This window comes from Bombina bombina, chromosome 1, assembly GCF_027579735.1.
Source record: "Bombina bombina isolate aBomBom1 chromosome 1, aBomBom1.pri, whole genome shotgun sequence".
Lineage (NCBI taxonomy): Eukaryota > Metazoa > Chordata > Amphibia > Anura > Bombinatoridae > Bombina > Bombina bombina.
In genome coordinates this window covers 1,573,100,777-1,573,127,314 of record NC_069499.1, presented here as the reverse complement: position 1 = coordinate 1,573,127,314, position 26,538 = coordinate 1,573,100,777, and the positions used below count along the sequence as shown (strand labels likewise).

Sequence of the window (26,538 nt, the reverse complement as noted above, 5' to 3'; positions counted from 1 at the left end):
TGCCTGAACACAGTGTTATCTATATGGCCCACGTGTACTTTCTGTCTCTTTGTGTTGTGCTAGATCTTAAATAACCCCCTGTGTCTGAGCACAGTGTTATCTATATGGCCCACGTGTACTTTCTGTCTCTTTGTGTTGTGCTAGATCTTAAATAACCCCCTGTGTCTGAACACAGTGTTATCTATATGGCCCACGTGTACCTTCTGTCTCTTTGTGTTGTGCTAGATCTTAAATAACCCCCTGTGCCTGAACACAGTGTTATCTATATGGCCCACGTGTACTTTCTGTCTCTTTGTGTTGTGCTAGATCTTAAATAACCCCCTGTGCCTGAACACAGTGTTATCTATATGGCCCACGTGTACTTTCTGTCTCTTTGTGTTGTGCTAGATCTTAAATAACCCCCTCTGCCTGAACACAGTGTTATCTATATGGCTCACGTGTACTTTCTGTCTCTTTGTGTTGAAAAGAGATTTACAAAGCATGTGATAAGAGGCAGCCCTCAACGGCTTAGAAATTAGCATATGAGCCTACCTAGGTTTAAATACCAAGAGAAAAAAGCAATGATGATAAAGTAAATTGGAAAGTTGATTAAAAGTAAAAGTCCTATCTGAATAATGAACGTTTAATTTATACTAGACTGTCCCTTTAAACCCAAAATGTTTCTTTCTCCAACATTGGTGTGTCCGGTCCACGGCGTCATCCTTACTTGTGGGAATATCTCTTCCCCAACAGGAAATGGCAAAGAGTCCCAGCAAAGCTGGCCATATAGTCCCTCCTAGGCTCCGCCCACCCCAGTCATTCTCTTTGCCGTTGCACAGGAATCATCTCCACGGAGATGGTTAAGAGTATGTGGTGTTTAGTTGTAGTTTTTTTATTCTACTATGAAGAGTTTGTTATTTTAAAATAGTGCTGGTATGTACTATTTACTCTGAAACAGAAAAAGATGAAGAATTCTGTTTGTGAGAGGAAGATGATTTTAGCAGACAGTAACTAAAATCGTTTGCTGTTTCCACATAGGACTGTTGAGATGAAGTAACTTCAGTTGGGGGAAACAGTTAGCAGACTTTTCTGCTTAAGGTATGACTAGCCATATTTCTAACAAGACTGTGTAATGCTGGAAGGCTGTCATTTCCCCTCATGGGGACCGGTAAGCCATTTTCTTAGTCTCAAACAGAATAAAGGGCTTAATATGGGCTATAAAACAGGTAGACACTTTTATGGGCAAAATCGATTGCTTTATTTGGACATTTTATACATGTTTATGCTGGTATTTCACACTTATAAACTTGGGGAACGTTTTTTAACGTCAGGCACTGTGTTAGACACCTTTTCCAGTCAGGAAGGGCCTTCCCAGTTGTAGGCTGAGCCTCATTTTCGCGCCATTACTGCGCAGTTACTTTTGAGAGCAAGACATGCAGATGCATGTGTGAGGATCTGAAAGTAGTTGGAAAAGTTCCTAGAAGGCTTCATTTGGTATCATATTCCCCCCTGGGTTTGGTAAAGTCGCAGCAAAGGCTGTAGCTGGGACTGTAGAGGGGTTAAAACTGTAACCGGCTCCGGTTTCGTTATTTTAAGGGTTAAAGCTCTGACAATTGGTGTGCAATACTTTGAATGCTTTAAGACACTGTGGTGAAAATTTGGTAAATTTTAAACAATTCCTTCATATTTTTTCACATATTCAGTAATAAAGTGTGCTCTGTTTAAAATTTAAAGAGACAGTAACGGTTTTGTTTTAAAACGTTTTTTGTGCTTTATTGACAAGTTTAAGCCTGTTTAACATGTCTGTACCTTCAGATAAGCTATGTTCTATATGTATGAAAGTCAATGTGTCTCCCCCTTCAAAATTGTGTGATAATTGTGCCATAGCGTCCAAACAAAGTAAGGACAGTACTGCCACAGATAATGAAGTTGCCCAAGATGATTCATCAGATGAAGGGAGTAGACATGGTTCTACATCATCTCCTTCTGTGTCTATACCAGTTTTGCCCACGCAGGAGGCCCCTAGTACTTTTTGCGCGCCAATGCTTATTACTATGCAACAATTGACGGCAGTAATGGATAACTCCATAGCAAATATTTTATCCAAAATGCCTGCATATCAGAGAAAGCGCGATTGCTCTGTTTTAAACACTGAAGAGCAAGAGGGCGCTGATGATAATTGCTCTGTCATACCCTCACACCAATCTGAAGGGGCCATGAGGGAGGTTTTGTCAGATGGGGAAATTTCAGATTCAGGAAAAATTTCTCAACAGGCTGAACCTGATGTTGTGACATTTAAATTTAAATTAGAGCATCTCCGCGCACTGCTTAAGGAGGTGTTATCTACTCTGGATGATTGTGACAACCTGGTCATTTCAGAAAAATTATGCAAGATGGACAAGTTCCTAGAGGTTCCGGTGCACCCCAACGCTTTTCCTATACCCAAGCGGGTGGCGGACATAGTGAATAAGGAGTGGGAGAAGCCCGGCATACCTTTTGTCCCCCCTCCTATATTTAAGAAATTATTTCCTATGGTCGACCCCAGAAAGGACTTATGGCAGACAGTCCCTAAGGTCGAGGGGGCAGTTTCTACTCTAAACAAGCGCACTACTATTCCTATCGAGGATAATTGTGCTTTCAAAGATCCTATGGATAAAAAATTGGAGGGTTTGCTTAAAAAGATTTTTGTACAGCAAGGTTACCTTCTGCAGCCCATTTCGTGCATTGTTCCTGTCACTACAGCAGCGTGGTTCTGGTTCGAGGAACTAGAAAAGTCGCTCAGTAGAGAGACTCCATATGAGGAGGTTATGGACAGAATTCACGCACTTAAGTTGGCTAATTCTTTTATTTTAGATGCCGCTTTGCAATTAGCTAGATTAGCGGCGAAAAATTCAGGGTTGGCAATTGTGGCGCGCAGAGTGCTTTGGCTAAAGTCTTGGTCAGCGGATGTATCATCCAAGACAAAATTTCTTAATATCCCCTTCAAGGGTAAAACTCTCTTTGGGCCAGAATTGAAAGAGATTATCTCAGACATCACTGGGGGAAAGGGCCACGCCCTCCCACAAGATAGGCCTTTCAAAGCCAAGAATAAGTCTAATTTTCGTTCCTTTCTTAATTTCAGGAACGGACCGGCCTCTAATTCTGCATCCTCTAAGCAAGAGGGTAATGCTTCACAGACCAAACCAGCCTGGAAACCGATGCAAGGCTGGAACAAGGGTAAGCAGGCCAAGAAACCTGCTGCTGCTAACAAAACAGCATGAAGGAGTAGCCCCCGATCCGGGACCGGATCTAGTGGGGGGCAGACTCTCTCTCTTTGCTCAGGCTTGGGCAAGAGATGTTCAGGATCCCTGGACGCTAGAAATAGTTTCTCAGGGTTATCTTCTGGAATTCAAGGAACTACCCCCAAGGGGAAGGTTTCACATATCTCACTTATCCTCAAACCAAATAAAGAGACAGGCATTCTTACATTGTGTAGAAGACCTGTTAAAGATGGGAGTGATACACCCAGTTCCAATGGCGGAACAAGGAATGGGATTTTACTCAAATCTGTTCGTAGTTCCCAAAAAAGAGGGAACCTTCAGACCAATTCTGGATTTAAAAATCCTAAACAAATTTCTCAGAGTACCATCGTTCAAAATGGAAACCATTCGAACTATTCTACCTACAATCCAGGAAGGTCAATTTATGACTACCGTGGATCTAAAGGATGCGTACCTACATATTCCTATCCACAAAGAACATCATCAGTTCCTAAGGTTCGCCTTTCTGGACAAACATTACCAGTTTGTGGCCCTCCCATTCGGGTTAGCCACTGCTCCAAGGATTTTCACAAAGGTACTCGGGTCCCTTCTAGCGGTTCTAAGACCGAGGGGTATTGCAGTAGTACCATACTTGGACGACATTCTAATACAAGCGTCGTCCCTTTCAAAGGCAAAGGCTCATACAGACATCGTTCTGGCCTTTCTCAGATCTCACGGATGGAAGGTGAACATAGAAAAAAGTTCTCTGTCTCCGTCGACAAGAGTTCCCTTCTTGGGAACAATAATAGATTCTTTAGAAATGAGGATTTTTCTGACAGATGTCAGAAAGTCAAAACTTCTAAGCGCTTGTCAAGTTCTTCATTCAGTTCCACGTCCTTCCATAGCTCAGTGCATGGAAGTAGTAGGGTTGATGGTTGCAGCAATGGACATAGTTCCTTTTGCGCAAATTCATCTAAGACCATTACAACTGTGCATGCTGAAACAGTGGAATGGGGACTATACAGACTTGTCTCCAGTGATTCAAGTAGATCAGAAGACCAGAGATTCACTCCGTTGGTGGCTAACCCTGGACCACCTTTCCCAGGGAATGAGCTTCCGCAGACCAGAGTGGGTCATCGTCACGACCGACGCCAGTCTAGTGGGCTGGGGCGCGGTCTGGGAATCCCTGAAAGCTCAGGGACTATGGTCTCGGGAAGAGTCTCTTCTCCCGATAAACATTCTGGAACTAAGAGCGATATTCAATGCTCTCAGGGCTTGGCCTCAGCTAGCAAAGGCCAGATTCATAAGATTCCAATCAGACAACATGACGACTGTTGCTTATGTCAATCATCAGGGGGGAACAAGGAGTTCCCTGGCGATGAAAGAAGTGACCAAAATAATACAATGGGCGGAGGATCACTCCTGTCACCTATCTGCGATCCACATCCCAGGAGTGGAAAACTGGGAGGCGGATTATCTGAGTCGTCAGACTTTCCATCCGGGGGAGTGGGAACTCCACCCGGAGATATTTGCCCAGTTGACCCAATTATGGGGCATTCCAGACATGGATCTGATGGCGTCTCGTCAGAACTTCAAGGTTCCTTGCTACGGGTCCAGATCCAGGGATCCCAAGGCGACTCTAGTGGATGCACTAGTAGCGCCTTGGACCTTCAACCTAGCTTATGTGTTTCCACCGTTTCCTCTCATTCCCAGGCTGGTAGCCAGGATCAAGCAGGAGAGGGCCTCGGTGATCTTGATAGCTCCTGCGTGGCCACGCAGGACTTGGTATGCAGACCTGGTGAATATGTCATCGGCTCCACCATGGAAGCTACCTTTGAGACAGGACCTTCTTGTACAGGGTCCATTCGAACATCCAAATCTGGTCTCCCTCCAGCTGACGGCTTGGAGATTGAACGCTTGATTCTATCAAAGCGTGGATTTTCAGATTCTGTGATAGATACTCTGGTTCAAGCCAGAAAATCGGTAACTAGAAAAATTTACCATAAAATATGGAAAAGATATATCTGCTGGTGTGAATCCAAGGGATTCCCATGGAATAAGATAAAGATTCCTAAGATCCTTTCCTTTCTACAAGAAGGTTTGGATAAAGGATTATCTGCGAGTTCTCTAAAGGGACAGATTTCTGCCTTATCTGTCTTACTACACAAACGACTGGCAGCTGTGCCAGATGTTCAAGCATTTGTTCAGGCTCTGGTTAGGATCAAGCCTGTTTACAGACCTTTGACTCCTCCCTGGAGTTTAAATCTAGTTCTTTCAGTTCTTCAAGGGGTTCCGTTTGAACCTTTACATTCCATAGATATTAAGTTGTTATCTTGGAAAGTTTTGTTTTTGGTTGCTATTTCTTCTGCTAGAAGAGTTTCTGAGTTATCTGCTCTGCAGTGTTCTCCGCCCTATCTGGTGTTCCATTCAGATAAGGTTGTTTTGCGTACTAAGCCTGGTTTTCTTACAAAGGTTGTTTCCAACAAAAATATTAACCTGGAGATAGTTGTACCTTCTTTGTGTCCGAATCCAGTTTCAAAGAAGGAACGTTTGCTACACAATTTAGATGTAGTCCGTGCTCTAAAATTCTACTTAGAAGCTACAAAAGAGTTCAGACAAACATCTTCTCTGTTTGTCGTCTATTCTGTTAAAAGGAGAGGTCAAAAAGCAACTTCTACCTCTCTTTCCTTTTGGCTTAAAAGCATCATCAGATTGGCTTATGAGACTGCCGGACGGCAGCCTCCTGAAAGAATCACAGCTCACTCCACTAGGGCTGTGGCTTCCACATGGGCCTTCAAGAACGAGGCTTCTGTTGATTAGATATGTAAGGCAGAGACTTGGTCTTCACTGCACACTTTTGCCAAATTTTACAAATTTGATACTTTTGCTTCTTCGGAGGCTATGTTTGGGAGAAAGGTTTTGCAAGCCGTGGTGCCTTCCGTTTAGGTAACCTGATTTGCTCCCTCCCTTCATCCGTGTCCTAAAGCTTTGGTATTGGTTCCCACAAGTAAGGATGACGCCGTGGACCGGACACACCAATGTTGGAGAAAACAGAATTTATGCTTACCTGATAAATTACTTTCTCCAACGGTGTGTCCGGTCCACGGCCCGCCCTGGTTTTTTAATCAGGTTTGATGAATTATTTTCTCTAACTACAGTCACCACAGCACCCTATGGTTTCTCCTATTTTTTTCCTCCTGTCCGTCGGTCGAATGACTGGGGTGGGCGGAGCCTAGGAGGGACTATATGGCCAGCTTTGCTGGGACTCTTTGCCATTTCCTGTTGGGGAAGAGATATTCCCACAAGTAAGGATGACGCCGTGGACCGGACACACCGTTGGAGAAAGTAATTTATCAGGTAAGCATAAATTCTGTTTTTATGATTGAAATAGAGCAGAACATTTTAAAGGGACAGTAAACCCACATTTTTTCTTTCATGATTCAGATAGAGCAGCAACTTTCTATCTTACTCCTTTTATCAAATTTTCTTCGTTCTCTTGCTATCTTTATTTAAAAAGCTGGAATGTAAAGCTTAGGAGCCGGCCCATTTTAGGTTCATTACCATGGATAGAGGCATAGCGCTTGCTAAGCAAGCGCTACCCAGGTGCTGAACCAATAATGGGCCGGCTCCTAAGCTTTACATTCCAACTTTTTAAATAAAGATAGCAAGAGAGTGAAGAAAAAATGATAATAGCAGTAAATTAGAAAGTTGCTGCTCTATCTGAATCATAAAGGAAAACAAATAGGGTTTAGTGTCCCTTTAAGCAACTTTCCTATTTACTTTTATTATCAAATTTTATTCATTGTCTTGGTATCCTTTGTTAAAAAGCAGGGAGGTAAGCTCGGGAGCGTGCATGTGTGCAGCACTACATGGCACAAGTTTTGCAAGAATGTTATAGATAAGCAAAAGCACTTGATGACAGTATTTTATCCTGTAGTTCTCTAGACATGTGCACATTATCTACTTATGCTTCTTTCTCTTGTAAGGTGTATCCAGTCCACGGGTTCATCCTTTACTTGTGGGATATTCTCCTTCCTAACAGGAAGTGGCAAAGAAAGCACACAGCAGAGCCGTCCATATAGCTCCCCCTCTAGCTCCACCCCCCAGTCATTCTCTTTGCCGGCTCTAAGCAATAGGGTCCCTCTCGGAAGGGTAAAGTGAATGTGGTGTTAGATTTGTAGTTTTTTGTTCTACAAGCAAAAGTTTGTTATTTTAAATGGTACCGGTTTGTACTATTTACTCTCTAGCAGAAAAGAGATGAAGATTTCTGCAGGGAGGAAGATGATTTTAGCATGTTGTAACTAAAATCCACTGCTGTTCCCACAAAGGACTGAGGAGTACAAGAAAACTTCAGTTGGGGGGGAACGGTTTGCAGGTTAGGCTGCAATAAGGTATGTTCAGTCATTTATTTCTAGACAAGACTGTGATAATGCTAGAAAAGGACTGATAAGATCCCCATGAGGGAAGGGTAAGCTTTATTCAGAGACTAAGTATGGAATTGCAAGCTTACATAACAGGGCTAATTTATGCTGGTTGACACTATTTTATGGCATTTTTACTGATAAATATCGTTTTTTGAGACACTTTGAAGGTTTCTTTCAGGGGTTGTTACCCACATGGCTATGATTATAACACTTGGGAGTGTTTCTTTAGGCCTCACAGCACCGGAGTAAGGTGGGAGGGGCCTAATTTCGTGCCTCAGATGCGCAGTTAGATTGACTAGATCTTCAGGCTGTTTCACATGGAGGGTCCTGCTGCAGTTTGAGGGCCTATAAGAAGCTTTTTTCCCCACAAATCTGGTTCCTAAGGGCAGGTAGTGCCACAGCAGAGCTGTGGCAAAGTGCTGAAGTCGTTTTAACCGGTTGTTAGCTTGCTATTGATCCGGTTTGGGCATTAAGGGGTTAATCGTTTTTCTTGCTAGTTGTGCAATCTTACCAATGCTTTAGGTACATACTGTGAAAATTTCGAAAAGTTTGCTGCATTTTTCACTGTTTGGGAAAATTGTGTGCCTTTTTTAATCTCTTAAAGGCACAGTAACGTTTTTTGCAAAGTGTGTTTTTACTTGATTAAAGTGATTTCTAAGCCTGTTTGTCTTACTACTAGTCTGTGAAACATGTCTGACACTAAGGAAAATCCTTGTTCAATGTGTTTAGAAGCCATGGTGGAACCCCCTCTCAGAATGTGTCCCACTTGTACTGATATGTCTATACACTTTAAAGAACATATTGTTGCACTTAAAAATGTGGCCCAAGATGATTCTCAGACAGAAGGTAATGAGGTTAGCCCGTTAACCTCTCACCAAGTGTCACAACCAGTTACGCCCGCTCAAGCGACGCCTAGTACCTCTAGCGCGTCTAACTCTTTTACCTTACAAGACTTGGCGGCAGTTATGGATAATACCCTTTCAGTGTTTCTATCTAAACTGCCCGTCTTACCTGCAAAGCGTGATAGCTCTGTTTTAAGAACAGATTCTGAGCATTCTGACGCTTTAGTAGCCTTATCCGATATACACTCACAACGCTCTGAAATGGGGGCGAGGGATGTGCTGTCTGAGGGAGAAATTTCCGAGTCGGGAAAGGTTGCTCCTCAGGCAGACTCACAGTCCAAAAGTGAGCACAGCACAGAGGTCTGGGTGCACAGGAGACCAGGGGCACTGCCACAGCCCCCCAACAATCTGCAAATAGCACACACAAAGAGGAACTCCAGCACTCCAGTAATAGAAAAAGGCAATTTATTAAGCAACGTTTCGGGGTCACAGCCCCTTCCTCATGCTATATCTTTATTAAACAACACACCACCATTTAAATACCCTCCTCCAGGCGCCAAAATACACCTGCATTGGGGAAATGTCTCCCTCTAGTGGTCATTTATGGTTATTATACCAGATGTATATACTATTTCCTTAGTGATATATACTGCTAATTTAAAAACAATATACTATGTATACTACTGTAGAAGAATATACGACAATATCAAAAATACATAAATGTATGAAAAATCCTTTCTACAAATGTATAAAAATTTTTTTTAAACAAATGTATAAAAAATATATGAAGATGCAGATTTTTATATTTTTTGTATGTTTTACTCTAACACAATTGACATTAGTTCACTTTCTCAAAGCACATTTTCCCAAAATCATGTAGCTATTTGGATAGTCATAGGGGGGAAGTCTAAAAAGGCAGACTTTTATTAGATTAAAATCTTGTTATGCAATATTCAAACATAGGATAAACTACTAAAAGAGATATGTTCCTTAGAGGAAGTACATAATGCTTTAGAAAAAACAAGACAAGTCATAGTCTCTGTTGAGACCCCTAGGTTGTAGTGTAGCTAGTTGGTGTATCCACCACATTTCCCTTTGTTGGAGGAGACGTTCCCTATCCATTCCATTTCTATTAGGGCCTACATGGTCTATTATCTGCCACCTCATCTGGCTGACACTATGTCCTTTCTCTAAGAAATGACTTGAGACTGGGGCCTCTTTGTTCTTACACCTAATGTTTGACCTGTGCTGACTCATACGGTCACGGGCCTTACGAGTAGTCTCACCGATATACACCAAAGAACATGGGCATTTTATGAGGTAAATTACATGAGTTGTCTCACAGGTATAAAAACCTTTAATATTGTATTTCCTACCACTTTGAGGGTGGTGGAAATTTTCTCCTTTAATGATCGAATGGCAACTCATGCAATTGTAACAGGGGAAAGTACCTACTCTCTTTTTCCCAGTGAGTGTCTGTTGTATTTTACCCACGGTCCCCAAATCTGTTTTAACAAGCTGGTCCCTTAGGCTCTTAACCCTTTTATAGGCCATGAGTGGTGGTTTTTTAAAGTATGTGACTCCCTTATTGCATTCCTCCAAAATATGCCAATTCTGGCGTATTAGTTTAGCTATTTTGTTACTGAGTGGATTATATTGGCTTACAAAAACCATTCTATCCATATTCTTGTCTGTGTTCCTAATCTTAGTTCTATCCAATTCAGTAAGAGTATTATCCAATAGTTTGTCAGGGTATCCCCTATTAGTGAACTTTTCCTTCATTTCTTTAAACCTGTGGGATTTCCTGTCATTTGAGCTCACAATCCTATCTACTCTGAGTAGTTGACTCCTAGGGAGTGACTCTATCAAATTTCTGGGGTGAAAACTATTATACAGAAGGAGGTTATTTTTGTCTGTTTCTTTACAGTGTAAATCAAACTCCAGAAGTCTACCTGCTTTGATGACTTTCGTGTCTAAAAAGGCTACATGTTCCTCACTGTAGTTTACAGTAAACTCTAAACCTCTTACTTCTATATTAAGCTCTTTAACGAACTGTAAGAGGGACTCCACGCTGCCCCACCATACGCCAAACACATCATCAATGTAGCGGAGCCATACTGCCCCATACTCTCTAAACAATGCATTTTGATATACACAATTTTCTTCAATTTCCTTCATGAAGAGATTGGCGTATGAAGGGGCAACGTTGGAGCCCATAGCAGTGCCTCTTGTCTGGACATACCATTGGTCCTGAAACAAAAAGTAGTTCCAGTAAAGGATCAATCTCAAAAGATCTTCAATAAAATTTACCTGACCATGACCATATCCCCTGTCCACCATCAATGTCTTTCTTATAACAGCTATCCCTGTTTCGTGTTTTATTGAGGTGTAAAGACTTTTCACATCCATGGTGAACAGGAGATATTTGTCACTTGGAAATTCCAGGGCCCTTGTTTTTTCCAGAAAGTGGTTGGTGTCTTTTAAATAACTTGCCATCTTAATCACTTCTGGCTGAAGTATTCTATCAAGGAACTTAGAAATATTAGTGTATACCGAGTCCACACTCGAGACAATAGGTCTCCCTGGTGGTCTCTGACTGTCCTTGTGGACTTTTGGTACAGTATAGAAGATAGGGTTACGTGGATTATTGACACTTAGGAAATCCATAAGTTTGTTATCTATGATATTTCTGTCTACTGCTCTCTGCAAAATGCCTGTGATTTCCTTCTGTATAATATTTAATGGATTCTGTTTCAGTGTCTCATATGTATCCCTATCTCCTAATTGTGATAGTGCCTCCTTGATATAATATGCTCTGTCCATAATGACACTGGCACCACCTTTGTCAGCCCCCTTGAATTTGATGTCACTGTTCTTCTTTAGGTTCTCTAATGAATTTTTGTCTGTTTTTGAAAAGTTAGATAATTCAATTCTATTACCTTTGTGCCAAATTTTTGAATGGTCTTTTTTCTTATATTGATCTTTAAATTGTGCCACCCCATTTTGTATCAATTTGATAAAGGTATTAACCCCATGTTCACTTATATTAGGGTTAAACTTACTCTTTTTCCTAAGGTTAAGATTTTTAAGGGACCATTCATTGGCTGTATCTGCAACATATACCTCTTTACCACAATTCTGCTGTTGAAACCAAATTTTTAATTTAATGTTTCGAAAAAATCTATGCAAATCTTTATCCACTTCAAAAAAATTGGTATTACGATAAGGGCAAAAGGATAATCCCTTATTGAGCATTTTACTTTCTTCCTCAGTTATTACATAGGAGGAGGCATTAATGACAATGTCCTTAGGTGCAGTATAGCTACTCACAGAGTCCTTTGTCAGTACTTCTTCTTCTTCTGCCCCCTCCGTTCTGATCTCCGCACTTCTCCTTTTTTGTCCGCGGTGTTTCTTGCCTGCCCTGCGGTTCCGGCGCTTTCCTCGCTGCTTGACGTATCCAAAGGGGAGGACTGTGATGACGTCTCTTGTGTACTTGACGTTCCTGACGCTTTACTCTGATGTAATCTTCGTTGGCCGTATCTGCGTCTCCCCCTGGGTCCTACTGCGCCCCGGTTTCCCTGGTTACCACGCCAACGGTACACTCTGCCTGAGCGATAGTCGTCCTCATCCCTTTGGAACTTTGTACGCTTTGTTTCTTTTATTATTTTTTGTTCCTCTGCCACTTTTGTTTTTGCGATCCTGCTCTCCATTTCGTTAAACTCCTCCACTGTCATGGTGGTAAGTAGCTCTTCTTTATGTTTTGCGATAGCTACTTTTTGCAGCTCCATTTCTTCCTGCAGGGACTCGACTGTCCAAACCATGAAGAGGATCCCTAGAGGCCTCCGCATGAGTACCTGCCCTACCTTACTGAGTAATAATAAAAAGTACTGTGACAAGTTTGAGGCAATCCTAAACAAATGCTCCTATGATATCATGGTTTGGACAGTCGAGTCCCTGCAGGAAGAAATGGAGCTGCAAAAAGTAGCTATCGCAAAACATAAAGAAGAGCTACTTACCACCATGACAGTGGAGGAGTTTAACGAAATGGAGAGCAGGATCGCAAAAACAAAAGTGGCAGAGGAACAAAAAATAATAAAAGAAACAAAGCGTACAAAGTTCCAAAGGGATGAGGACGACTATCGCTCAGGCAGAGTGTACCGTTGGCGTGGTAACCAGGGAAACCGGGGCGCAGTAGGACCCAGGGGGAGACGCAGATACGGCCAACGAAGATTACATCAGAGTAAAGCGTCAGGAACGTCAAGTACACAAGAGACGTCATCACAGTCCTCCCCTTTGGATACGTCAAGCAGCGAGGAAAGCGCCGGAACCGCAGGGCAGGCAAGAAACACCGCGGACAAAAAAGGAGAAGTGCGGAGATCAGAACGGAGGGGGCAGAAGAAGAAGAAGTACTGACAAAGGACTCTGTGAGTAGCTATACTGCACCTAAGGACATTGTCATTAATGCCTCCTCCTATGTAATAACTGAGGAAGAAGTAAAATGCTCAATAAGGGATTATCCTTTTGCCCTTATCGTAATACCAATTTTTTTGAAGTGGATAAAGATTTGCATAGATTTTTTCGAAACATTAAATTAAAAATTTGGTTTCAACAGCAGAATTGTGGTAAAGAGGTATATGTTGCAGATACAGCCAATGAATGGTCCCTTAAAAATCTTAACCTTAGGAAAAAGAGTAAGTTTAACCCTAATATAAGTGAACATGGGGTTAATACCTTTATCAAATTGATACAAAATGGGGTGGCACAATTTAAAGATCAATATAAGAAAAAAGACCATTCAAAAATTTGGCACAAAGGTAATAGAATTGAATTATCTAACTTTTCAAAAACAGACAAAAATTAATTAGAGAACCTAAAGAAGAACAGTGACATCATATTCAAGGGGGCTGACAAAGGTGGTGCCACTGTCATTATGGACAGAGCATATTATATCAAGGAGGCACTATCACAATTAGGAGATAGGGATACATATGAGACACTGAAACAGAATCCATTAAATATTATACAGAAGGAAATCACAGGCATTTTGCAGAGAGCAGTAGACAGAAATATCATAGATAACAAACTTATGGATTTCCTAAGTGTCAATAATCCACGTAACCCTATCTTCTATACTGTACCAAAAGTCCACAAGGACAGTCAGAGACCACCAGGGAGACCTATTGTCTCGAGTGTGGACTCGGTATACACTAATATTTCTAAGTTCCTTGATAGAATACTTCAGCCAGAAGTGATTAAGATGGCAAGTTATTTAAAAGACACCAACCACTTTCTGGAAAAAACAAGGGCCCTGGAATTTCCAAGTGACAAATATCTCCTGTTCACCATGGATGTGAAAAGTCTTTACACCTCAATAAAACACGAAACAGGGATAGCTGTTATAAGAAAGACATTGATGGTGGACAGGGGATATGGTCATGGTCAGGTAAATTTTATTGAAGATCTTTTGAGATTGATCCTTTACTGGAACTACTTTTTGTTTCAGGACCAATGGTATGTCCAGACAAGAGGCACTGCTATGGGCTCCAACGTTGCCCCATCATACGCCAATCTCTTCATGAAGGAAATTGAAGAAAATTGTGTATATCAAAATGCATTGTTTAGAGAGTATGGGGCAGTATGGCTCCGCTACATTGATGATGTGTTTGGCGTATGGTGGGGCAGCGTGGAGTCCCTCTTACAGTTCGTTAAAGAGCTTAATATAGAAGTAAGAGGTTTAGAGTTTACTGTAAACTACAGTGAGGAACATGTAGCCTTTTTAGACACGAAAGTCATCAAAGCAGGTAGACTTCTGGAGTTTGATTTACACTGTAAAGAAACAGACAAAAATAACCTCCTTCTGTATAATAGTTTTCACCCCAGAAATTTGATAGAGTCACTCCCTAGGAGTCAACTACTCAGAGTAGATAGGATTGTGAGCTCAAATGACAGGAAATCCCACAGGTTTAAAGAAATGAAGGAAAAGTTCACTAATAGGGGATACCCTGACAAACTATTGGATAATACTCTTACTGAATTGGATAGAACTAAGATTAGGAACACAGACAAGAATATGGATAGAATGGTTTTTGTAAGCCAATATAATCCACTCAGTAACAAAATAGCTAAACTAATACGCCAGAATTGGCATATTTTGGAGGAATGCAATAAGGGAGTCACATACTTTAAAAAACCACCACTCATGGCCTATAAAAGGGTTAAGAGCCTAAGGGACCAGCTTGTTAAAACAGATTTGGGGACCGTGGGTAAAATACAACAGACACTCACTGGGAAAAAGAGAGTAGGTACTTTCCCCTGTTACAATTGCATGAGTTGCCATTCGATCATTAAAGGAGAAAATTTCCACCACCCTCAAAGTGGTAGGAAATACAATATTAAAGGTTTTTATACCTGTGAGACAACTCATGTAATTTACCTCATAAAATGCCCATGTTCTTTGGTGTATATCGGTGAGACTACTCGTAAGGCCCGTGACCGTATGAGTCAGCACAGGTCAAACATTAGGTGTAAGAACAAAGAGGCCCCAGTCTCAAGTCATTTCTTAGAGAAAGGACATAGTGTCAGCCAGATGAGGTGGCAGATAATAGACCATGTAGGCCCTAATAGAAATGGAATGGATAGGGAACGTCTCCTCCAACAAAGGGAAATGTGGTGGATACACCAACTAGCTACACTACAACCTAGGGGTCTCAACAGAGACTATGACTTGTCTTGTTTTTTCTAAAGCATTATGTACTTCCTCTAAGGAACATATCTCTTTTAGTAGTTTATCCTATGTTTGAATATTGCATAACAAGATTTTAATCTAATAAAAGTCTGCCTTTTTAGACTTCCCCCCTATGACTATCCAAATAGCTACATGATTTTGGGAAAATGTGCTTTGAGAAAGTGAACTAATGTCAATTGTGTTAGAGTAAAACATACAAAAAATATAAAAATCTGCATCTTCATATATTTTTTATACATTTGTTTAAATTTTTTTTTTATACATTTGTAGAAAGGATTTTTCATACATTTATGTATTTTTGATATTGTCGTATATTCTTCTACAGTAGTATACATAGTATATTGTTTTTAAATTAGCAGTATATATCACTAAGGAAATAGTATATACATCTGGTATAATAACCATAAATGACCACTAGAGGGAGACATTTCCCCAATGCAGGTGTATTTTGGCGCCTGGAGGAGGGTATTTAAATGGTGGTGTGTTGTTTAATAAAGATATAGCATGAGGAAGGGGCTGTGACCCCGAAACGTTGCTTAATAAATTGCCTTTTTCTATTACTGGAGTGCTGGAGTTCCTCTTTGTGTGTGCTATTCTCAGGCAGACTCAGATACGTTGGCTTTTAAATTTAAACTAGAACACCTCCGCTTATTGCTCAGGGAGGTATTAGTTACTCTGGATGACTGCGACCCTTTGGTGGTTCCAGAGAAATTGTGTAAAATGGACAAGTACCTAGAAGTTCCTGTTTACACTGATGTGTTCCCGGTCCCTAAGAGGATTGCGGATATAGTAACTAGGGAGTGGGATAGACCAGGTATTCCGTTTGTTCCCCCTCCTGTTTTTAAGAAAATGTTCCCCATATCTGACACCACGAGTCCCTCGTGGCAGACGGTCCCTAAGGTGGAGGGGGCTGTTTCTTCACATGCTAAACGCACAACCATACCAATTGAGGACAGTTGTGCTTTTAAAGACCCTATGGATAAAAAATTAGAGGGTTTACTTAAGAAAATTTTTGTTCATCAAGGTTTTCTTCTCCAACCTATAGCGTGCATTGTTCCTGTAACTACTGCAGCTGCTTTCTGGTTCGAGGCGCTGGAAGATGCGCTCCAGACGGAGACCTCATATGAGGACATTATGGATAGAATTAAGGCTCTTAAGCTGGCTAATTCTTTTATCACAGACGCCGCTTTCCAACTAGCGAAGTTAGCGGCAAAAAATTCAGGTTTCGCCATTTTAGCGCACAGGGCGTTTTGGCTAAAGTCCTGGTCGGCCGATGTGTCGTCAAAATCCAAACTATTGAACATCCCTTTCAAAGGAAAGACCCTGTTTGGGCCTGAATTGAAAGAGATTATTTCAGAAATCACTGGGGGAAAAGGCCATGCTCTCCCCCAGGACAAGTCCTTCAAGACAAAGAACAAACAAAATAATTTTCGCTCCTTTCGGAATTTCAGGAGCGGTCTTGCTTCAACCTCCCCTGCTGCAAAGCAAGAGGGTAATACTTCACAACCCAGGGCAGCCTGGAAACCTTACCAGGGCTGGAACAAGGGTAAACAGGCCAAGAAGCCTGCAGCTGCCTCCAAGACAGCATGATGGGGTAGCCCCAGATCCGGGACCGGATCTAGTAGGGGGCAGACTCTCTCTCTTCGCTCAGGCCTGGGCAAGAGATGTACACGATCCCTGGGCATTAGAGATTGTATCCCATGGATATCTTCTAGAATTCAAGGACTCCCCTCCAAGGGGAAGGTTCCACATTTCTCATCTGTCTACAGACCAGTCAAAGAAAGAGGCGTTCTTACGCTGTGTAGAAGACCTACATACAATGGGAGTGATCCACCCAGTTCCAATTGTGGAACAAGGGCTGGGTTTTTACTCAAACCTGTTTGTGGTTCCCAAAAAAGAAGGAACTTTCAGACCAATCCTGGATCTCAAAATTCTAAACAAATTCCTCAGAGCCCCATCATTCAAGATGGAGACCATTTGGACAATCTTACCAATGATCCAGGAGGGTCAATATATGACTACCGTGGATCTAAAGGATGCGTATCTGCACATTCCTATCCACAAAGATCATCACCAGTTTCTCAGGTTTGCCTTTCTGGACAAGCATTATCAGTTTGTGGCTCTTCCTTTCGGGTTGGCCACTGCTCCCAGAATTTTCACAAAGGTGCTAGGGTCCCTCCTGGCGGTTCTAAGACCGCGGGGCATAGCAGTGGCACCTTACCTAGACGACATCTTAATTCAGGCGTCGACTTTCCAAAGAGCCAAGTCTCACACGGAAATTGTATTGGCCTTTCTGAGGTCTCACGGGTGGAAGGTGAACATCAAAAAGAGTTCTCTCTCCCCCCTCACAAGAGTTCCATTCCTAGGAACCCTATTAGACTCGGTAGAAATGAAAATATTTCTGACGGAGGTCAGAAAGTTAAAACTCTTAACTACTTGCCGAGCTCTTCATTCCATTCCTCGGCCGTCTGTAGCTCAGTGCATGGAGACAATCGGACTAATGGTAGCGGCAATGGACATAGTCCCTTTTGCACGGATACACCTCAGACCACTGCAACTATGCATGCTCAAACAGTGGAATGGGGATTATGCAGATTTGTCACCTCAAATACAGTTGGACCAGGGGACCAGAGATTTTCTTCTCTGGTGGTTGTCTCAGGATCACTTGTCTCAGGGAATGTGTTTCCGCAGACCAGAGTGGATCATCGTAACGACCGACGTCAGTCTGTTGGGTTGGGGTGTAGTCTGGGACTCCCTGAAAGCTCAGGGCTTATGGTCTCGGGAAGAAGCTCTTCTCCCGATAAACATTCTGGAACTGAGGGCGATATTCAACGCTCTTCAGGCATGGCCTCAGCTAGCTGCAGCCAAATTCATCAGATTTCAGTCGGACAACATCACGACTGTAGCTTACATCAACCATCAAGGGGGAACAAGGAGTCCCCTAGCAATGATGGAAGTAACCAAAATAATCAGGTGGGCGGAGGATCACTCTTGCCACCTCTCAGCAATTCACATCCCAGGAGTAGACAACTGGGAGGCGGATTTTCTAAGTCGTCAGACTTTTCATCCGGGGGAGTGGGAACTCCACCCGGAGCTATTTGCACAGCTGACTCAGCTATGGGGCACTCCAGAATTGGATCTGATGGCGTCCCGTCAGAACACCAAATTTCCTCTTTACGGGTCCAGGTCCCGGGATCCCCAGGCGGTGTTGATAGATGCTCTAGCAGCGCCTTGGTCCTTCAATCTGGCCTATGTGTTTCCACCGTTTCCTCTCCTTCCTCGTTTGGTTGCCAGAATCAAGCAGGAGAGGGCGTCAGTGATTCTAATAGTGCCTGCGTGGCCACGCAGGACCTGGTATGCAGACCTAGTGGACATGTCATCCGTTCCACCATGGACTCTGCCAATGAGACATCAAACATCCAAATCTAATTTCTCTGCGTCTGACTGCTTGGAGATTGAACGCCTAATTCTATCTAAGCGTGGTTTCTCTGAGTCGGTTATCGATACCCTGATTCAGGCTAGAAAGCCTGTCACCAGGAAAATCTACCATAAGATTTTGCGAAAATATCTTTGTAGGTGCGAATCCAAGGGCTACTCATGGAGTAAGATTAGGATTCCCAGGATATTGTCTTTTTTTTTCCAAGATGGATTGGAGAAAGGATTGTCAGCTAGTTCCTTAAAAGGACAGATATCTGCTTTGTCTATTCTTTTACACAAACGTCTGGCGGAGGTACCAGACGTTCAAGCGTTTACTCAGGCTTTAGTCAGAATCAAGCCTGTTTATAGACCTGTGGCTCCGCCATGGAGTCTGAATTTAGTTCTTTCAGTTCTGCAAGGGGTTCCGTTTGAACCTTTACATTCCATAGATATTAAGCTTCTATCTTGGAAAGTTTTGTTTTTGGTAGCTATCGCTTCTGCGCAAAGAGTTTCAGAGTTATCTGCTTTACAGTGTGACTCACCTTACTTGGTGTTCCATGCAGATAAGGTAGTTTTGCGTACCAAACCTGGTTTTCTTCCTAAGGTTGTGTCTAATAAGAATATTAACCAGGAAATTGTTGTTCCTTCTCTGTGTCCTAATCCTTCTTCGAAGAAGGAACGTCTGTTACACAATCTGGATGTGGTTCGTGCTTTAGAGTTCTATTTACAAGCAACTAAGGATTTCAGACAAACAACTTCATTGTTTATCTATTCTGGTAAGAGGAGAGGTCAGAAGGCGACTACCAGAGCAGTGGCTTCCACATGGGCTTTTAAAAATGAGGCTTCTGTTGAACAGATTTGTAAGGCAGCGACTTGGTCTTCGTTTGTTGCATCTTGTATTGGTGTGTGAAAATAATACACATAAGCTAAAGAAATCCATGTAGGCAAAGTATACGTGAAAGAAGCTATATGATGCGCTGTTTTCCATTGCTTGTTACTATCTGTCCCAGAGGCAGAACTTTTTTTTCACTTTTTGCGATGAGAATTTTTTAATTAATATTTTTCTGCAGGTCATTTTGAAATGAAATTTGATTTTAAATTAGGCAGTTACGCTAAAGCACCATCTAAATAGCAATGTGTTGATTAACTGGAGAGTAAAGTAATTTTTAAAAGTTTTGTAATATATTGCATTGCAAATTAACTGCAGAGAAAAATAAAATTGTGTTATGTTTTGAAAATGTCTCAAATATTTTTTTTTTCTTTGCTTTTGGTCTCATTACATAATTAGAAGGCTAAATGTAATAAAAAGGTGCATTGCTCACATTAAAGGAACACTAAACCCAAAATATTTCTTTCATGATTCAGATAATACAATTTTAAACAACATTCCAATTCCTCACGCCTCACTACCTGCCCACTCAACCCTATCCCTTCCCATCTAATACCCTCCCTATCTTCCACCCTCACTCCTGCTCTTACCCACATCTTCATCCTATCTCTCTCTACCGGCTCATTCCCATCTTCTTTCAAACACGCAAAAGTCACTCCCATACTCAAAAAACCCTCCCTCGACCCTAATTCTCCTGAAAGCTACCGCCCCATATCACTGCTTCCACTAACATCAAAACTCCTTGAAAAACTAGTTTACAATCGCCTAACCCACTTCCTGTCCACCAATTCCTTGCTTGACCCACTGCAATCCGGATTCCGCCCAAAACACTCAACTGAGACTGCCCTTACCAAGGTCACAAACGATCTTCTCTCTGCTAAAAATATTGGCCACTACTCTATACTCATCTTACTTGACCTCTCAGCTGCCTTCGACACAGTTGACAACCCCCTCCTCCTACAGACCCTTAGCTCTTTTGGCCTCTGTGTCACTGCTCTTTCCTGGATTCACTCCTATCTTTCTCACATGTCTTTTTCTGTGTCATTTTCCGGTGACTCCTCCTCTCCTATGCCTCTGTCTGTTGGAGTACCTCAAGGATCTGTTCTGGGTCCTCTACTCTTCTCTATCTATACTTCTTCGCTGGGTAAACTTATCAACAGTTATGGCTTCAAATATCACCTCTATGCTGATGACACCCAGATCTACCTCTCCACCCCTGCTCTATCTCCCTCTGTCCTCTCTCATGTCAGCAACTGCTTATCTGGTATTTCTTCCTGGATGGCCTCTCACCACCTAAAGATTAACATGTCCAAGACTGAGCTCCTTCTTATCCCACCCTCAAGCTCTACGCCGACTTCTGACTTCTCTATCCCTGTTGACGGCATCACCATTTCCCCATCGCCCCAAGTCACACTTGACTCAAACCTATCCTTCATCCCCCATATCCAATCGCTTTCTACATCCTGCCGCAATCATCTACGCAATATTTCCAAAATTCGCCCTTTTCTGAGCGCTGACACCACAAAGCAAATAATCCACTCCTTTGTTATCTCCCGACTTGACAAATGCAATAACCTACTCGCTGGCCTTCCTCTTTCCTGCCTCTCCCCCCTTCAATCCATCCTAAATGCCTCTGCCAGGCTGATCCTCCTTTCCCGTCGATCTGTATCTGCTGCACCTCTCTGTGAGTCCCTTCATTGTCTCCCCATTCACAGCAGAATCAAATTCAAAATTCTCACCCTTACATACAAAACTCTCACCAACGCCGCTCCCCTCTACCTTTCCTCTCTAATACACAAGTATACTCCAGCCCGTCCACTAAGATCCAACAATGACATGCTCCTTGCATCCGCAACTATCACCTCCTCTCATGCTAGACTGCAGGACTTCTGTCATGCAGCACCTACCCTCTAGAACACTCTCCCTCGTGCTGTCAGGCTTTGCCCTAATCTTTCTTCCTTTAAATGTTTCCTGAAGACTTTTCTGTTCAGAGAAGCCTACCACCCAACTTGCAGTCCTCACCTCCTGTTTCTCAACCTCCTAACCTTCTAGATTGTAAATTCCCACGGGAATAGGGCCCTCAATCCCTCCTGTAAGTGTTTGTACATTTTTTCCTGTTTCTTAGAAGTCTTGTATTGTTTTATTTAAATGAATTTTATCCATGGACAGCGCTGCGGAATATGTTGGCGCTTAATAAATAAAGTATAATAATAATAATTCACTATTATCTAATTTGCTTCATTCTTTAGATATCCTTTGTTGAAGAAATAGCAATGCATATGGGTCAGCCAATCACACGAGGCATCTATGTGCAGCCACCAATCAGCAGCTACTGAGCCTATCTAGATATGCTTTTCAGCAAAGGATATAAAGCGAATGAAGCAAATTAGATTATAGAAGTAAATTAGAAAGTTGTTTAAAATTGCATCTTATTTCTAAATCATGAAAGAAAAAATTTGGGTTTCATGTCCCTTTAACTTCTTAAATTCAGGAGTAAGAGCTTTGCAAAGGCTAGGAGGCAAGGTTAAATAAATAAATATATTTATGTATTGGTAATTAATGCAGGGACATGGCAGATTTCATCATTGTATTACTAAAAATCGCCATGTTTTTTGTTTGTTTTTTTACAAATAAAGGGAAAACAATTATAACCTAGTTTCATCTGCTAGGGTAATATAAAGTAATACAGTAAATTATGTTCCTAATAATTTGTGTACTATTATAAAAACAGTGTGTTCCATAAGAAGCTCCTAAATAAACAAACAAAAGTTTGTTATATGGTAAATGTCAGGTACAGAAACACTTGCGACTTGAGCAACAAATGTGAACACTGGTATCTTGTTAAGTTCACAGTTATTGGGGTATCACAAACATCTCTAAACAATGATTTCTCTCCATTTTTTAAATGTTCCAAAGCAAAAGGACATGTGTTAACTTCACTAGTCACTAAAAAGTACAAGCAACATCACATTTTCAAAATGCTAATTTTAAATATTTGTAGCGCCTCTCAAATCAGACTGCTATAACGGCAAAAAAAACCTCTCCACACAGTAACATCAACATCTCATATAAACTCAGCATAACTATTTGATAAGAGCCTCACCGCAACACGGTTTCTTTGAAGTGAGGGCTGTTGTACTAAACTGATATAAATTAACCCTCCGCAGGAAGTAGCCACTCTGACATTCCCTCCCGCACTGCAAAGACTCAGTAGTACCACTGCGCTGAGCAGCCCTCCTCCACAGCTAATAAACAAATGCAGATGTTAACCCCATGGCTTCCAAAATAGCTGCAGTGTATTGCACATAAATACATTGCAGCGATCTTTGTTAGCCATAGGATGGGGGTTAAAAGGCAAGCAGTGAAGCCACTATAATCAGATATGCGCTGCGAGGCACGCATAGGTGAGGAGGAACTGACTTGTAGTTAGTTGTAAAGGAATTTCATAGCGTACAGAGGAACGCTTTCTGCTCTATGCTCTGCATCTGTAGGACCCAATCTTTCTGCAGACAGGCAGCATTTTCTGCAATGACATCGCAGATCACACTATGTTCTGCCTTTGGGCTATCTGTGATCAAATACTCTCCGGCATGGAGAGAAATCACACAAAATCTTTAGGATATTTTTTGTTAGACCTCATATTGTAATACAGAAGTCTCTCCTTCACATCCAGAGCCCTGTATAGTGAGATAAACATCTCTTAATCCAAAATTTGCATTTTCAACATTCTTTGAGGGACTTCACCATACTAACTAGACTTCTTAAATCATCTCACCTGAGCAGAGAGCTTTAGACCATCTCACCTGAGCAGAGAGCTTTAGACCATCTCACCTGAGCAGAGAGCTTTAGACCATCTCACCTGAGCAGAGAGCATTAGACCATCTCATCTGAGCAGAGAGCTTTAGATCATCTCACCTGAGCAGAGAGCTTTAGACCATCTCACCCGAGCAGAGAGCTTTAGACCATCTCACCTGAGCAGAGAGCGTTAGACCATCTCACCTGAGCAGAGAGCTTTAGATCATCTCACCTGAGCAGAGAGCTTTAGATCATCTGACCTGAGCAGAGAGCTTTAGACCATCTCACCCGAGCAGAGAGCTTTAGACCATCTCACCCGAGCAGAGAGCGTTAGATCATCTCACCTGAGCAGAGAGCTTTAGATCATCTCACCTGAGCAGAGAGCTTTAGATCATCTGACCTGAGCAGAGAGCTTTAGATCATCTGACCTGAGCAGAGAGCTTTAGATCATCTGACCTGAGCAGAGAGCTTTAGATCATCTGACCTGAGCAGAGAGCTTTAGATCCTCTCACCTGAGCTGAGAGCTTTAGATCCTCTCACCTGAGCTGAGAGCTTTAGATCCTCTCACCTGAGCTGAGAGCTTTAGATCCTCTCACCTGAGCTGAGAGCTTTAGATCCTCTCACCTGAGCTGAGAGCTTTAGATCCTCTCACCTGAGCTGAGAGCTTTAGATCCTCTCACCTGAGCTGAGAGCTTTAGACCATCTCGCCTGAGCTGAGAGCTTTAGACCATCTCGCCTGAGCAGAGAGCTTTAGATAATCTCACCTGAGCACAGAGCTTTAGACCATCTCACCTGAGCAGAGAGCTTTAGACAATCTCACTTGAGCACAGAGCTTTAGATCATCTCACCTGAGCACAGAGCTTTAGATCATCTCACCTGAGCAGAGAACTTTAGACCATCTAACCCGAGCACATAGCTTTAGATCATCTCACCCGAGCAGAGAGCTTTAGATCCTCTCACCTGAGCAGAGAGCTTTAGATCCTCTCACCTGAGCAGAGAGCTTTAGACCATCTCACCTGAGCAGAGAGCTTTAGATCCTCTCACCTGAGCAGAGAGCTTTAGACCATCTCACCTGAGCAGAGAGCCTTAGACCATCTCACCCGAGCAGAGAGCCTTAGACCATCTCACCCGAGCAGAGAGCCTTAGACCATCTCACCCGAGCAGAGAGCCTTAGACCATCTCACCCGAGCAGAGAGCCTTAGACCATCTCACCCGAGCAGAGAGCCTTAGACCATCTCACCCGAGCAGAGAGCCTTAGACCATCTCACCCGAGCAGAGAGCCTTAGACCATCTCACCCGAGCAGAGAGCCTTAGACCATCTCACCCGAGCAGAGAGCTTTAGACCATCTCACCTGAGCAGAGAGCTTTAGATCCTCTCACCCGAGCAGAGAGCTTTAGATCCTCTCACCCGAGCAGAGAGCTTTAGACCATCTCACCCGAGCAGAGAGCTTTAGACCATCTCACCCGAGCAGAGAGCTTTAGACCATCTCACCCGAGCAGAGAGCTTTAGATAATCTGTCTTTTTTACAATATCTACAGGTTAACCGCATTTGAAAACACCCAAATCCTGGCTCAGGAAATAGCAGAGAAAATCCATGAACGGAACCGGTTCCTGAGAAATGGGGAGAACCCTTTGAAGGTACCATACTGTGTGGGCTGTGAAATGAAAATGCAAAAGTGCTAAAAACTAGTGGAGCAACTGTGTAATATTCACAGATTGAGTATGGGAATTCAGGACATCTAGTGAACATCCACTAGGTTGATTGAGAAGTTCCAGTTGATTAGATGTATTAATATTCAAGTTATTCCTGTAGACTTGAAGCTCTTTGGAGGAGGGTTCTCCTCAACCTCTTCTATATGCTTTTGTTTAGTTTTTACCATGAATCACTGTCATTGTGTGTCCCTAAGAATGTCCCCAGTGCTACAGAATTTGACAGTGTTTTACAAATATTTGCCAATACAGGGAGTGCAGAATTATTAGGCAAATGAGTATTTTGACCACATCATCCTCTTTATGCATGTTGTCTTACTCCAAGCTGTATAGGCTCGAAAGCCTACTACCAATTAAGCATATTAGGTGATGTGCATCTCTGTAATGAGAAGGGGTGTGGTCTAATGACATCAACACCCTATATCAGGTGTGCATAATTATTAGGCAACTTCCTTTCCTTTGGCAAAATGGGTCAAAAGAAGGACTTGACAGGCTCAGAAAAGTCAAAAATAGTGAGATATCTTGCAGAGGGATGCAGCACTCTTAAAATTGCAAAGCTTCTGAAGCGTGATCATCGACCAATCAAGCGTTTCATTCAAAATAGTCAACAGGGTCGCAAGAAGCGTGTGGAAAAACCAAGGCGCAAAATAACTGCCCATGAACTGAGAAAAGTCAAGCGTGCAGCTGCCAAGATGCCACTTGCCACCAGTTTGGCCATATTTCAGAGCTGCAACATCACTGGAGTGCCCAAAAGCACAAGGTGTGCAATACTCAGAGACATGGCCAAGGTAAGAAAGGCTGAAAGACGACCACCACTGAACAAGACACACAAGCTGAAACGTCAAGACTGGGCCAAGAAATATCTCAAGACTGATTTTTCTAAGGTTTTATGGACTGATGAAATGAGAGTGAGTCTTGATGGGCCAGATGGATGGGCCCGTGGCTGGATTGGTAAAGGGCAGAGAGCTCCAGTCCGACTCAGACGCCAGCAAGGTGGAGGTGGAGTACTGGTTTGGGCTGGTATCATCAAAGATGAACTTGTGGGGCCTTTTCGGGTTGAGGATGGAGTCAAGCTCAACTCCCAGTCCTACTGCCAGTTTCTGGAAGACACCTTCTTCAAGCAGTGGTACAGGAAGAAGTCTGCATCCTTCAAGAAAAACATGATTTTCATGCAGGACAATGCTCCATCACACGCGTCCAAGTACTCCACAGCGTGGCTGGCAAGAAAGGGTATAAAAGAAGAAAATCTAATGACATGGCCTCCTTGTTCACCTGATCTGAACCCCATTGAGAACCTGTGGTCCATCATCAAATGTGAGATTTACAAGGAGGGAAAACAGTACACCTCTCTGAACAGTGTCTGGGAGGCTGTGGTTGCTGCTGCACGCAATGTTGATGGTGAACAGATCAAAACACTGACAGAATCCATGGATGGCAGGCTTTTGAGTGTCCTTGCAAAGAAAGGTGGCTATATTGGTCACTGATTTGTTTTTGTTT

The 26,538-nt window shown here is 42.5% G+C and overlaps 1 protein-coding gene across 1 annotated transcript in view; it reads left to right on the top strand.

Moving 5' to 3' along the window:
- The window catches only part of STX8 (syntaxin 8), an 848,919-nt gene that overhangs the window by 31,386 nt on the left and 790,995 nt on the right, over positions 1–26,538 (top strand). Inside the window, exon 2 of the mRNA XM_053710039.1 lies at positions 24,870–24,969. Coding sequence (XP_053566014.1) covers positions 24,870–24,969 — 100 coding nt within the window. The remainder of the gene's footprint in view (positions 1–24,869; positions 24,970–26,538) is intronic.